Below are 15,231 nucleotides of genomic sequence, written 5' to 3' on the forward strand. Positions count from 1 at the left end.
AAATGTTGTCAGCATATAGCATAGTGGCTTTATCATGCTGGAATTCCATTCAATAGTTAAACTTCCTAGTTTTAAGGTAATATGTGAAGCTATTGGTCAATATGGACCAGGATTGAAGCCACCAAGCTATCATGAGGTGAGGGTTCCCCTTCTTAGAAAAGAAGTAGAACTTACAAATAATATAATGAAAGATCATAAAGAAGAATGGGCAATGCATGGATGTTCTATATTACCAGATGGATGGCAAGATAGAATTCAAAGAAAATTAATCAATCTACTTGTTAATTGCCCCAAAGGAAGCATGTTTATTGAGTCAATTGATGCTTCTAGTTACATTCATTCCGGAGAGAAGATGTTTGAAATACTTGATGGATGGGTGGAGCGCATTGGTGAAGTAAATGTTGTGCATGTTGTAACCGACAATGCATCAATCTTGGTGATGGTTGGTAAATTAACAATTTATTTCTGATTTAAAAGTCTTATTATTTCTTAATAAATTATTACTTTAATTATGAATGATTGATTAGATTTTTTTTTTTTTTTTGTTATTGAGGAGACTTTTGAAGGGAAAGCATCAGCATTTGTATTGGACTCCTTGTGCTACCCATTGCATAGATTTGATGTTTGAGGATATTGGTAAGATTCCCAACATCAATCGAACAATTAAGCGGGCAGTAGGGTTGGGTGGTTATATTTATAATCATCCCAGATTGATGAATATGTTGAGGTAGTATACAAGTATGAAAAATCTAATTAGGCCTGCCAAAACCCGCTTTGCAACTTCATACTTAACACTTGCAAGCATCCATCGACACAAAGATAGTTTGAGAAAGATGTTTACTTCTGAGTAATGGTCAACCTGTCAATGGGCAAAAGAGACAGCGGATAAAAGGGTAGCTCAAACTGTTTTGCTAACATCCTTTTAAAATAATGTGGTGTATACCCTTAAGTTGACATGTCCTTTACTTTGTGTGCTTCGATTGATTGATGGGGAGAAAAAGCCAGCCATGGGTTATATTTATAAGGCAATAGACCGAGCTAAAGAGGCTATTGTGGAGGCTTTCAATGGAAAGGAAGAGAAGTACCAAAATGCTTTTGATATCATTGATAAAAGATGGGAAGTTCAACTCCACCGCCCATTGCATGCAACTGGATACTTTTTAAATCCAGAATTTTTCTACTCAAACCCATCTATTGAGACAAAATCAGAGGTGATGCAGGGGCTATATGATTGCATACAAAGGTTAGTGCCCAGCCAAGAGACACAAGATACGATTGCTAGGGAGTTAACCGTATATAAGAAGGATGAACAACTCTTTGGGAAGCCTTTGACCATGAGGCAAAGGAAGACAGTAGCTCCTGGTGAGATTTCTTGCTACTTATTTTCTAATTAGCAAGTCAAAGTTTCTGTATTTAATAACTATGCTAAATAAATGGTAATGTCATAAACAGCTTAATGGTGGGCTTCGTATCAATCATCTATTCCAAATTTGCAGAAGTTTGCTACCAAAGTTGTAAACCTCGCTTGTACTTCCTCCGGATGTGAAAGAAATTGGATGTTTATGAACATGTAAGCATGTTACATTTTATACATAAAATCTAAAATTATTTATAGTGTATGATAATCGCATTTAACTTGTTTATTTAATTCTTGCAAATACATAGCAAAAAGAGGAATAGGCTTGAGCAAAAGTGGATGAATGATTTGGTGTTCATTAAATATAATCGGGCCTTGAGGAGAAGATATAACTTGTGTGATACCATTGATCCCATCTCATTATCCCATATAGATGAGAGTAATGAGTGGATGATCGGGAGGATAGAAGGAGATGATGCAAAAAAAGATTGTGTTTGATGATGACTCCTTAACTTGGGGTGCTGTTGCTAGAGCTATAAGAGCTGAAGAGCCTAAATTTAATTACAGATCCACCTCTAGTTCAAGGAGAGTAGGACCATTAACCTCGAGTTTAAGGAGAGCAACAAAACTTGAAGAACAAGAATGGGAAGATGGGAATGATTCTGAAGATGGAGATGATGAACCTTACAAATCAAATGATGATAGTGATGATGAAAACTTGTTGACGATTATTGATGTTGATGATGACATCTAGCTTCTTAGATAGTAGCTAAGCTAGCTTGAATTATTAGTGTTGCTGCAGATTTCTGGCCCTGGTCGGAGTGGCTGGAGTCGATTGGGAATCGCAAGCATGGCGAGACCTACAAAACAAGTCCTGACCGCAGTTGACTCCGTTGGAGATCCTCCGACGGTCAAGTCAGGATGCTGGAACAGATGAGGAGTGTGAGAAGAAGATAGGATGCGAATATGCGTACCTAGAGGATCCTTTTTTTACCTCTATTTATAGAGGGGCGAGAGCCATGAGGGGAAAGTGATAGGAGACCATTCTAGCCTTTCTAACCATACCACCCATGATTCCTCCTAGATTTGGCGGCGGACGTCATCTTATCCAGTGCACAGTCCGCTACTCTCAGGGGGGCGTGATTTGATGTGTCCTCACCTGATGCGCAGCCAGCCGTTGGAGTGATGTGGTCAGATGTGGAGTGACGTGACTTGATGGGACTACATAGGGATCAACCTTTCCAAATGTGGCAACCAGCAATAGTTGAAGAGAATGCAGCCTATGGCTAGAGGCAAGGATTGGCGAAGGATCCTTCGATCAAAGACGACGTTGGGGTCGGAACCTTTCCTGGATTGATGTCCGATGTCTGGATGTTATCCTCGTGCTAGCGGCTAAGACCTACGATCGAAACTAAAATCAATAGTTAAAGCCTAGATTAGCAGCCAAAGTTAAGATCGACAGCCAAAGCTAGGGTTGGCGGCCAAAGTTAGGATCGGAGACCAAAGCCTAGATTAACGGTCGAAATTAAGATCAACGGCCAAAACTAGGATTGGTGGTCGAAGTTAAGATCGATGGCCAAAACTAGGATTGACAGTCGAAGTGGGATCGGCAGGATTTTCCATCAGAAAGCTTCATTCGAAAGGGGACCAGTTAAAGACTGAGGATCGACGAAGTCTAAGGTGAGATCCTTCACTATTTCATTATGTACTGAATGACTTCCTTTAGCGTAGCTTTTTCAGTTCTGAGACAACATATCTACCCCTGGGATTATATTCATTTATCTCCGATCAGTACTGTGGCAACGATCATGCATACTTCATCATGGGTTCTCCACTGGTTCATGTCTTTAGCATGGATGACATATCACCCCCCAACAATTAGATTAGATGGATATATGCTTGTTTGCTTATAACCTTTTGTAGGAACCATGCATTATTGGTGTGTGATCTTTTTAATTAAGTTATAAAAACCTATGATGGTATTATTTGCTTTGGATGTATGCAAGCTTTAGTATGAATTCAGTAGTTTAGTTATTTCTAGTCATATCAGTGGTATATAAGTTTCTAACTATACATTACCAATATTCTTTTCATTTGAATAAACATCATTATCGTGCATTTTTTTAAAAAATTTGCTCCTCACTTCAATGAGCCATGCACCGCATCATGTGCCATGCACTATTGCGTGAAAGGACCTTTGTGCCTCAAGTGCGCCGCATGCTTTCAAAAACACTGCTTCTAACATTTGCTCTTACCGTTCAAGCATTGATGCCCAACATCCATTATTATCTTCAATGTCCACCTAATATCAAACTACTTTTGGCTTTTCAAAGAAAAGAAGGCTATGCGGATTAACTCCGTAGAAATCAAGTTCATCTCAGAGTTTTGATCTATATTTCTCAACACTAGTGAGTCTTCTTTCTACTAGTAAAACAAAACAATCCCGTATTTAATCTCATAACGTTGGCCAAACCATCCCGAACCGGATGATTCTACCTGTACCACATCATACTGGAGGGAAACCAAGACAGTTCCTCTCCTTAACTTGAAAATAGACTCAAAGAACACCAAATCGAGCGGTTCGGTGCAGTACCAGTGAAAACAGGGCAGTTCGCAGTGGTTCGGGCATGCATGCCATCTACCCCTGTGAGTCTAATAATTAGGGGTGATGAGACCCCTCCCCCCAAAAAACAACCTTTTTTTCTTAAAAAAATAAAAACTAGCCAAATCTAGCCATTTTTGCAGATTTCAGCCCTAATTTTTAGTGAAATCAGGTAATGCCACTCTCTTCATTTTAGTAATTTTTTTGTATTTTGAGGCTGAAAATTGGCCGTAAACTAAAAAATAGGGGAAGAGCATGTTAAGTTAATTTTTTTATATTTTAGTGTTGTTTCTTGATATAGGATAGATCTAGGAAAGGTCTACATGATGACACCATGATTTTAGATTCTTGACTTATCAAGTTCAAAATCTTATACTGGATCTTATTGCCCATAGGCTGGCTACTTTCTCTATGGATGGTGCTTCACACTTGTCATCCTCCTGTAGCTATTATCCTACGGAGACTGAAGCAACTTACTAGTTGCAATTTGCTGTTGTCAAATTTGAATGTGTCACTCTACAGCCGTAGTATTAGGCAAACAACTTCTCCCAGCTCGACGCCATCACCCGCAGCACCATAGGAACCTACCTCAACTACATTAGACCCAATCAGACCTACTTTAAATGACTCGTGGGGCTGAATTAGGTTCTAAACTTAGATCTGTTCCATTTTCCAGATCGGATTTCATTTTTTGGATCGAGTCTGGGTTTACTTAATTTGGATCTGACCTGACCCAACCCGTTTGATTTCTGGATCAATTTTTGATTTGCTCATGGCTCAATCCGACCCAAATCCGATATACCGGGCCTGTAGGCTACAAGGGTTAAGTCAATCAAGAGTATAGGCCGATCGAAAAATCTTGGCTTTCCCGATGGACGTCACAAACCCGACGCAAGTGCTAAATTTCTAGAAGGTTGATGTCAAATTGATTGCTAGATATAGAATTTGCTCGATCCTTCCATCAGTTCTTCTCTACTTTTTGCTTTTATATTTGACCCCATATTAATTGGGGAAAAGTCTGGGAACAACAAAGGAATGAATGGTATTACAAATTTCATGCTAACTCAATAGATGATCATGATCACGATCACGGTGAAAAAGTCTTGTGCCTTGTCTTAATGTTCCCCCATGATTTAGAAACCAACGAAACCCATGAAACATAGTAACTCTAGTACGGTTCTTTCTCCATTATATGATTGAAAGCATTGCAAACTGAGATTGAAAATTTCCAGGATTGTCCTTTTTGAAGAAAATAATACGAGTTCAAAAGAAGTGCATCTTATGGATGGTATGGTGTTCATTGATCATTTGTATGATAAAGAGTCTCATCAATTTGAAGGTGCTGCTATCGAAAAACTAGTTGATTATTAGAAGATGGTAAGGCAGTTTTTTGACCAGTTCACTGTTCCATCAGAGATGTGGATAACTATCAGCTATGAAAATTTTTACATGAATTATGTATGTTCCCCAGAACAACCCAAACCTGGAATGGACCTGATCCAAACCCGAATTTTTTGGATTTGGACTGGTGTATACATGGACCCAACCCAAATAATCCATTGGATCAAAAAATTTTAACCATGGACCCATCTGACCCAACCCAATCTTCTATTAGGTTGGGTCTGAGTCCAACACTAGGATTCGATTAAGGAACTAGATCAGGTCAAAGTCACTCAAGATCGGTCCGACCAAACCCATTTGCACCCCTAAGTAAGGGCATAAATACCACTTTTGAAAGTATTATATAACTTTATCTTTATTTTTTGATAGAATCAATTTGAGCAAGTTAAAGAAAATTCTTTCTTCTCCCTCATCAGATATAAACTAAACCTGATTGAGTCCATTCAAAATTCCTAAATTAGAAAAAATTGCCTAATAAATCCCAACAAGTTATGGATTTACCAAATCACACTTTGACTAAAAATAGGATGCCAAAAGCCTACAAATAACCTAAAAAAATAACATAAAATAGCATAAAATTACATAATAAAATCCTAAGAAAACCTTAAATTTTTTAGTGCATCAATTTCTCACTTTAAGTCCTTAATAACTCATCTAACCATTTATGTCTACAGAGAGAGGGCGAAAAGGGAGATAAATTGATCTTTGTATCTAAAATTCAAGTCAGATATAAAACCAAATCCAAATTGACCAGCATTTATCAAACATATTCTAGTTGGGTAGATTTGGTAGCCAATGAAGAAAAGTCAAAACATTACAAAAACATTACGGGGGTGCTTGGTTGGGGGTAATTAAGGTCTGGAATGAAAATCGGAATGGATGACTTCCATTCCAACTGCTTGGTTAGGGGGAGTCCCATTCCGATTCCCATTCTAGAGAGGATGGAAATGATCCATTTCTTCCGTAACTGAAATCCAGACTCACCCCAATGGAGTCAAAATCTCATTCCAGTGAAATGAGATAAAAAAAAAAATCATCCTTCCAACTCTCATAACCCGAGCCACCATGCTCATACTCGCCAGCACCAATGAGGGGCTCTGAGCTGAAGCTCCAGTAGAGCGGAAACGGTAGCCTAGGGCCTCTGGAGGTGGCGAACATGATGCCAGGCAGAGGAGAGATCAGAGATAGGAGAGAGAAAGATATGTGGGGGGCGAGGGAGCAGAGGCTGGCAATGAGTCTTCTGGAGGCGACGGACATGGCAGCGAGCAGAGGAGAGGTTACGGAGAGAGATGCGGGGGCGAGGGGATCGAAGCGATGAGTCCTCGAAGGCGGCGAACATGGCGGAGACGGAAAGACATACGGGTGTTGAAACTGCGGAGGATAGAGTTGCGCAGGGGCACTACTTGAAGACGAAGACCCAACCACCGCCGGGGCTGGAGCATTGGTCGTACAAGTGACGAAACTCATCGACTATGATGAGGGAACCGAAAACCTTGGAGACCGATTTGAGGTAGAGGACCTCCGAAGGGCGAGGCGATAGCAGATCTCGTGGAGGAGCTCCGACGAAAGGAGAGAGAGCCCCATGGTGGTCGACGTCAAGCCGCGATTGCCATTCATCGAATTCCTCTGGCCAGATTTGGGGACGACCAGCATAGGGGGTTTAGAGGGAGATTATTCCGTGCACCAGGTCCAAGTGAACCAGCACAAATCTCAAAGAATATGCACAGTAGATAGCGCGCAATCGGGAATTGGTGAAATACAAGGGATAATGTGGCGTGTTATCCATCATGCGATTTGCGCGTTCTAATTGCACCCGATGACGTTTAGGAGAGGCTGAATAGCAACGTATACATAGAAAATTTGCTATCTATATTTTTTTTAATGATATTTTTTAAAAAAAATTAAAGATATTATTATTATGTTTAATTTTTATTTAATATCAATTTTTTTAAAAAAATTCAAAATTTTAGTTAAGAATAAAAATAAAAATTTGAGTTGACTCCAATTCCTATCTTTATATGCATCAAACAACAATAATGGGAATTATCCATTTCGATTCCGATTTCAATCACAAACCAAACACTTTCGATGATTTGGCCATTCTGATTCCGATTCCAATCCATTCCCATTTCGATTCCGATTTCAATTGCGAACCAAGCACCCCCTACGAGGATGTGTGAAAGCATCGACAAAAGGTGGATGCATGTGTCTATAGGTGAAGGAATCTCAAATCATGTGTGAGCAATTATGATAAAATTTGGGTCCAATGTCATGTAACATTGAGAAAATATTTCCCATTTCAAGAGGTGCATGTGACATCAATAGTCAATCCAACCATTTTCAAAAAATTGTTTATGTTTGACAAAGATTGGTGTTTACAACACATCCCAAAAGGTCAGTCGAAAGGCGGCCAGTTGACGTAGTCAATAACCAGATGATGATGAGAAACCTCAATAACAAAAAGCAGGCTAAGAGTGAGTCCATGGGGAAACCATCAGACCTAGTGAGGGCTGGTGCTTAGCTAACATAGCAACATGGTGTTAGCAATAGGCTGATCAAACTGCCAAAGCTACACAAGACAAACAGAACAATAATTAAATAAATCCGACCAATTGGGCATATAAGGCATAGGTCGACTAACAGAAGTCACAAGTATAGACCGATTGTGAAGGTAGCGTATAGGGAAAATAGAGCTCAATCAAGTTTGACAACATTAAGCCACTATCCAAGTATAAGGCAAGGGCATGCAGGCAGAATGTGGAGTGGTCACCAGCATGACTAATCATGAAAAGTGGCATGAACAGGCAAAATTGATTAACATGACCACCAAAAGAAGGTGGAAAACTAGCAGTTGTTAGCTAGCACTGAGAGAAAACAACTATCTAGTAGTTAGAGAGCATGTACAAATATAAAGTTATAATGCTGAAACGAGACCCTCCAACCAATCACTAAATTAATCACTAGTGTACCTCTATCAATTTATCTTTTAATTTGTCTTTTTTTTTTTTTGGCTAAAGTTTCAATTTGTCTTTATCATTAACCTTAGCCCATAGTTTGTAGCTCATAGGTCTCAGTCAGCACTCCTTTCCAAATACAGGTAGCGTCTTAGTACCAAAAAACCTAAATGTCAAGAAAACAGGACCTATTGTCGTCTATGCCTCTTTCTAGTTTGGACATCAGTACCATGCCTATGCATCTACCCAACCAGGCTCCATGGCTTGCTCTCCTCTAGTCCCCATCCCAAGGAGAAGGGAGAAAAAAGCTCCAACACTTGGCTAATAGAAAAATCATTCCAATTTTCATCATAAATTGTATGTTTTTTGTTTCTCAATCTGAACAACATCTACAAAAATGAATAATTATTCGAGGCCTTATCTAAATCCAAGGCCCATGGAAGTATGAACAGAATAAGGTACACAATAATGTGCTCTCTCATCTTTCATTCAATCAAGCAAACTTCGGGGAAAATTCCATACGATACCAATGTTTGAAATATTTAGATGTCATCCAATGGGTTCTTTCCACATTTTAATCACTATAAAAGCTATTATTGCATTCAGATATATAAAATAATAAAAATGGAAAGTGGTGACAAGAGTACGGCTAATCGAAAGAACCACAGCAAAGAGGGAAATTAAAAGACATTGGAATGACCAACCATGAAGCAGCACAAAGTAGAACTCCAAGACAAAACAAAATTCACTAAATATAACACATTCACGCAGCACTAGAAGGTGAAAAGCAGTATCAGGTATCAGTAGCAACAGTTGCAATGGTAACCAAGCAATCAACAGTTCCCCAATAAATAAAAATCAGCGAACAAAATGGAAACACCAACCAAACTTGAAAAGCAAAACCAAATACATGGATGTCAGCATCTAGCCAATGGAAACTATTATCTACTCAAACAAATTTTCTGACAAATTATGAGAAGAACTCCATGAAACATTTTGCTTTCTTGCAGGTTTTTAATCCTTGTGCACCACATGAAGTCAAACTGTTATTAGAACAGCCAACTTAGGAAGGATTCTTGTTGGAGCCTACTTTGCCAAAGAAGTGTAACTTCGAATGGAAAGGAAAGTCCCTTTCATGGTGAATGATCTAATTCCTGTTTAATTACTCTACAATAGCTTCACCAAGGTGTCTTCTTTGATTTTGTTAAATGGAAAGCTGGGAACATGGAAAGGGAAGCAATCACTTCTTGCAAATAACACCTTATTATAAGATCCTATGGCTCAAAAGAAATTGGAGAATTTACCTAGATGTGTTCATTTAGAAAGATGGAAAGAATGAAGCCTAACTTTTCTCTGGAAGAAAGAATATTGGAAATTGCATTTTCTTGGAATTTCATATGGTTGATCATCTGCTTATGAAATGAAGAAGAGAATACTTATGTCAAAAGAATGATCTTGCCCCACAATCCAAAAATACTTATGTTGAAAGAATGATCTCAGCCCACGACTGCCCCCACCCCCTTCCAAGTATCTGTGTGTGTAGCATCTACCTCACATTGTCTTGGTAGGGATGGTCGATGGCTCTTCTTTACATGCATTATTCTATTCTTGATTTAAATGGACAATGTTGCTTCTTAGATATTTATTAAATTTACAAAAGATAACATCAGCTGAAGTCCTCTAATCTCCAAGAAAATATTGTGAAGGTTTTGTAGATTTTTTGCTACAATATAAGTTATACAGATAAAATAACAATCAAATCTACTCTTAATTAAAGATGTGCCAACATCCAATTAAATGTAACGAAAATTGATTATGCAGCACTTATTCATTATCCGATCGCAAGCAGTAACTCTATGATTCTAAGCCAGATAGAATAATGGACAGTGATTTAAATCATAAATAGCATGCCTAAATCATCTATCAAATGAAAATAATCCATCCATGGATCCATGTCATACTTTTTACCACAATTGCTTTTCTTTGGGAGCCAAAATCCACCATGTGCTTAAAGTGTTTATTCTTAATATTTCTACCCTGGAGGTTGGTGTCTAAGACTCTCAAAGTTATCAGTTTGATCCTCCCTCTTATTTATGTGTGCAAGTTTATCACGGTTAACCAAATGAAGAACCTATTGTGTGTTGTTTCCGGTTGCTAAAGTGTAAGCTACCATCTTTCTCAAACTCTCACATTTATGTCCTCCATACGGTACTGATTTCCTCTAACACTCCCAGCCAGTGCAAGGAAGAAATTACCATGACCAACAATTGAAAATTAACAAACCAGACAATTCATCTTTTACTTTGTCTAAGGATTGTAACAATTTTCAATTATCATTTCTAATAAAACAAATGTCTCTTACTTTTGCAATCCAACAATTTGAGTTAACTCATACCATACAATGATTTTAAATATAACTCAATGTTTTGATTTGACTGCCCGAAAGAAAGTGATTGACAACCTTCAAATCCAACATGCATATTTTCAAACAATATCTCAAAAAATCGAGCTAAAAATCACATGTGAAGCTTAAATTTTGAATATCAACAACAGGAATAAAAGAAAGAAATAAAGAAATGCATCTTCCTATAATTGATTGGCATCATTCCTTCGGAATAGACCTAAACTGGGAGTTAATAATCTCTCCATCTAATTGGAGATTGATTCAACTCCACCAATAACTTCACAAAATCACATAATTCCTAACGCCTTGGTTGGGAGAGAAGAATAGGAGAGAAAAGAAAAGAATGAGAGTGAAAGTTACTACTTTCCCTTGGTCAAGAGTTTTTTTATAAAAGAAATGGAAAGAAAATGAGAGAAACGGAGGGAATACAAATCCTCTCAAATCCACAATCTTTTTTTCCTCCAAATCGAGCAGAATTGGAGAGAAAAGAATGGAGAGTTAGTAAATCTTTTATAATTCCTATCTTATCCCTTTAATAATAAAGAACAAAATTAATATTACATTTCAATCCTCAAACTTATTTCAAGTATTCTACCTAAGCGTCCCATCCGATTGAGACTCCTGTGGATAGGAAAAATCAACGAAAATAAAAAAAATGGAAAAAAATAAAAAATAAGTTTTTCTTGATTCCTTTCTTGAATTTGTTGGATTCCTTTCAAAGGTATAATAGTAAAAGAATGTAGCAATATTTTCTTTCTTCTCCTTTCTTCTTTGCTTCCAATCAAGAAGGAAAAAAATTATTTTATTTTCTTTCTTTAAACTCTCAATCAAGAAGAAAGTGATATACTTACTTTCTTTTCTTTTCTTTTTTCTCCTTACTATTACTTTTTTTTCCTTTTCCTTTCTTCCCCAAACTCCCAACCAAAAGAGGAGCTGTATAATCTGAAGTCTCAGTGGACGCAGGAAAAGCAAGCAAAAGGCACGACAGCTAAACTATAATAACACTTCATCACGAAATTGAATAATTTCGTCAAGAACCCTAACCCTAGCCCAAATTCTACCTGGAATCGAGGATCCGGCGGCGGATGGATCACTTGCAGTAGCGGTCGGCCTTCTTGCGGACGCGGTCATCAAGGGCCTCCTCGACGGAGCCACCGCTGGTGCGGGACTTGTTAGCAGGGTCATAACCAAACTTCTTTGCCTCCACGGGGAAGAGCTCCTCGTACTTCATCCGCTTCGCCGCGTCGATCGTATACACCTCTCCGCCGGCCGCAGCCGCATCATCCTCGCCGCTGGAGGCGGCTCCGTCGGTGGGGTTCTCGTCCACCTCCGCCGCCGCCTTCTTATCCCTCTTCTTCTTGGGTTTCTTCTTGTCGATGGACTTCACGGCGGCAAGGTCACCGCCCTTAAAGGTCAGCCTCCCCGCCTTTACGTTCTTGTACGCATCCGCCATCGTTGTAGAATCGCACTTGCTGTCTTCTTGCGCTTCGATCACGGCCGCTCTATGTATATGGTGCGGCTGAATATCAGTCGAAGGCGGTGGATGTCGCTTGGTTCTGCGTCGCGACCCAAGCGAACTCAAGCCACGAGCGTCGCACGTGGGTTAAGAAAATGGAAACGACGAAACAAGCGAGCTTATCGAACTTTAAGGCTCTCGATTTGAGTTATTTGGTGGTTTTTTTAAATTTTTTTCGATTTTGACCCTGATTTCAATTTATTTCTGAAAATAATTTTTTTTAAAAAAATATTTTAAATAATATTTTTAAAAATAAAAATATTATTTTAAATAATATTTTTAGTGATAACTCACTATATATTATAAAATTTTAAAAAAAATAAAATAAAAATATCATTTCGAATGTTGCTTACAGAAATGTCTTTCAGAATGATGTTTCTAAAATTACTATACCAAATGGTGCTTTTAAAAGCATCATTTCAAAATGTCATTCGAAATGATATTTTTAAAAATATAATTTTAAATAATATTTTTTGATTAGGATTTTCACAATCAATCCAATTTTATAAGATTCTAACTATTTTAAAAATAATCATGCATACTTAGATCTTTAAGTATCATAATAATTATATTAAAAAAATTAGTATTTTTATGTGGATCAATATATAGATAATTTGATACGAATTGGCTTTATCGCACATTAAAGATGACCATAAAATACCATTAACTCCAGCAATTATTTCTCACAAAGCTTGAGATAAAGCTTACGTGTCTAGCTCAAAATACTGATGTAATCATAAACTTACTTCAACACATTATTGTAAGCATGATAAGATTGCTCATGCCTATAGGTACTACTTGATTTGGTGATTCAAACCAAGTATGAGATTCCATTATGCCCTTTAAACCAAGTATCCAATAGTTTAATATTTGTATCCTCAAGGTGCGTTTAGCCTGAATGAAACATTGGGTCTTGCTGCTCTGGTGGCATCTCAAGCAACTATCTCTAAATAGACTGATAGTCGACATCCTCTTCTATACCCAAATCTGCCAATTCCAATAAAATCATACATAATATGCCCTAATAGAACTACAAAAGAATGTAGAAAATTAAGAATTCTATATTACATACCTGCAATAATATAAAATAACCATCAATCTCTGACCGATCATAGTACGAACTATGGCATATAGCTTTGTAGAGACAAACTAGGACTATACTGCCCCAATTGAGCCTATAAGCAAAGTCTAAATTCTCCAATAATGATAAAAATATCAACTTTACCTTACTAGTATTAGATGTATGCCCTAGAAGTCAAGTTGACCGACACATATATCCTTTCTAGAGGTATAGTTTTGTAATTGAATAAAATAAATAGGATTATTTTCTAATTCATGTAAAGTCATGTATCCATGAATCATCCAAAAAATTAATAAGATGATAACATATTTTCAAGAGTTGAAAATTTGGGACATGAGTCATTAGTGATTAATTCTTAAATACTCTCGATCAATGGATCATCATGAGGGCGGTGATTCATCTGCTTAGATTGATACACAGATCATTTTTCTCTAGATAGATGAGTTTTAAGTCATAGTATGGAGATACTGAAGCGAGAGTGCAGGTAATTGTTAGAGAACAATGGTACCGAGCATGACTAATACAAGTTATTGGGTATAAAATACCCCCCAGCCGAAGTTCGTGTCGGGAGTGACCCTCCAGGGATTCTACCGACGTCCGACCTTCGGCGACATCTTTCCGAACCTCCCCGGCGCCGAGCCTCCAATATTATCGAGTTCTGCCGATGGATAAACCTCCACCAGTATTGACCGGATTCTCTGCGACAAACGAACTCCCTCCAGGTGTCTACGGTGGTCGACCACCTTCCAGACTTCATCCGGACTCCTACGGGAGTCGGACTTCGTCCCCGACTCTGGCTGCAGGAAGACTTCATCCGGACTCCTACGGGAGCCGGACTTCGTCCCCGACTCCGGCTGCAAAAGACTTCATCCGGACTCCTACGAAAGCCGAACTTCGTCCCCGACTCCGACTGCAGGAAGACCTCATCCGGACTCCTACGGGAGCCAGACTTCATCCCCGACTCCGACTGCAGGAAGACCTCATCAGACTCCTACGGGAGACCCGGACACCTCCTGCGGAGCCGGACTTCTCCCCGACTCTGACTGCAGGAAGACTTCATACGGACTCCTACGGGAGCCGACTTTGTCCCCGACTCCAACTGCAGGAAGACTTCATCCGGACTCCTACGGGAGTTGGACTTCATCCCCGACTCCATTCCAGAAAGACTTCATCCGACTCCTACGAGAGTCGGACTTCATCCCCGACTCCGCTGCAGAAAGACTTCATCCGAGCTCTTACGGGAGCTGGACTTCGTCTCCGACTCCGATGTAGGAAGACTTCATCCGGACTCCTACGGGAGCCGGACTTCCGCCCAGAACTCCTGTTGCAGGTAGACCTCATCCGAACTCCTACAAAGATCGGACTCCAAACTTCTACCGCAACGATCTACCCCGAGCTTCTGCTACAAGCGGTCTACTTCAAATTTCTACTACGAGAGGTTCGTGCCAGATTTTCACTGTAAGCCTTCACCCAGCTCCCATTGTGGACGCATTCCTTTCGGATCTCCATTGCAGGCAGGCTTCGGTCGAGTTCCCTCGACAAATGATCCCCATCCGGCTTATACGAGATCAGACTCCGACCGAACTCCTGTAGTGGATAGACTCCGGACGAACTCCTACGGCACAGATTCTAGAGCTGGACCCCTCCAGTGGATGAACCTCTCCAGCGCCATCCGACATCCCTGTCGGTCGACCCTTTGCCGAACTCTGTGTGAAATCGAACTTCATCTACGGAAAGCCTCTGACTGAGCTCCTACGACGAATGGCCCTCGCCTGTAGTATTAACGCCCAACAGCACCCAACGGTAGAAGGCTCGCCAGCAACATCCGAGCTCCTCTCAGATGGATAGCTACCTCTTTCCGTCCAGCACCTCAACCGAGCTTCGGCCAACAAGCCTCCATTCCCTGGCAGGCCACA

General features: G+C 39.5%; 1 protein-coding gene across 1 annotated transcript in view; it reads right to left on the minus strand.

Annotated features, from left to right (window-relative positions):
• LOC105035576 (uncharacterized) overlaps window positions 1-12,287 on the minus strand; it is a 44,018-nt gene extending 31,731 nt beyond the window's left edge. Inside the window, exon 1 of the mRNA XM_010911176.4 lies at window positions 11,780-12,287. Coding sequence (XP_010909478.1) covers window positions 11,809-12,171 — 363 coding nt within the window. The 5' untranslated portion in view covers window positions 12,172-12,287 and the 3' untranslated portion in view covers window positions 11,780-11,808. The remainder of the gene's footprint in view (window positions 1-11,779) is intronic.
• Between the last annotated feature and the right edge of the window lie 2,944 nt (window positions 12,288-15,231).

Source organism: Elaeis guineensis, chromosome 11 (assembly GCF_000442705.2).
Source record: "Elaeis guineensis isolate ETL-2024a chromosome 11, EG11, whole genome shotgun sequence".
NCBI lineage: Eukaryota > Viridiplantae > Streptophyta > Magnoliopsida > Arecales > Arecaceae > Elaeis > Elaeis guineensis.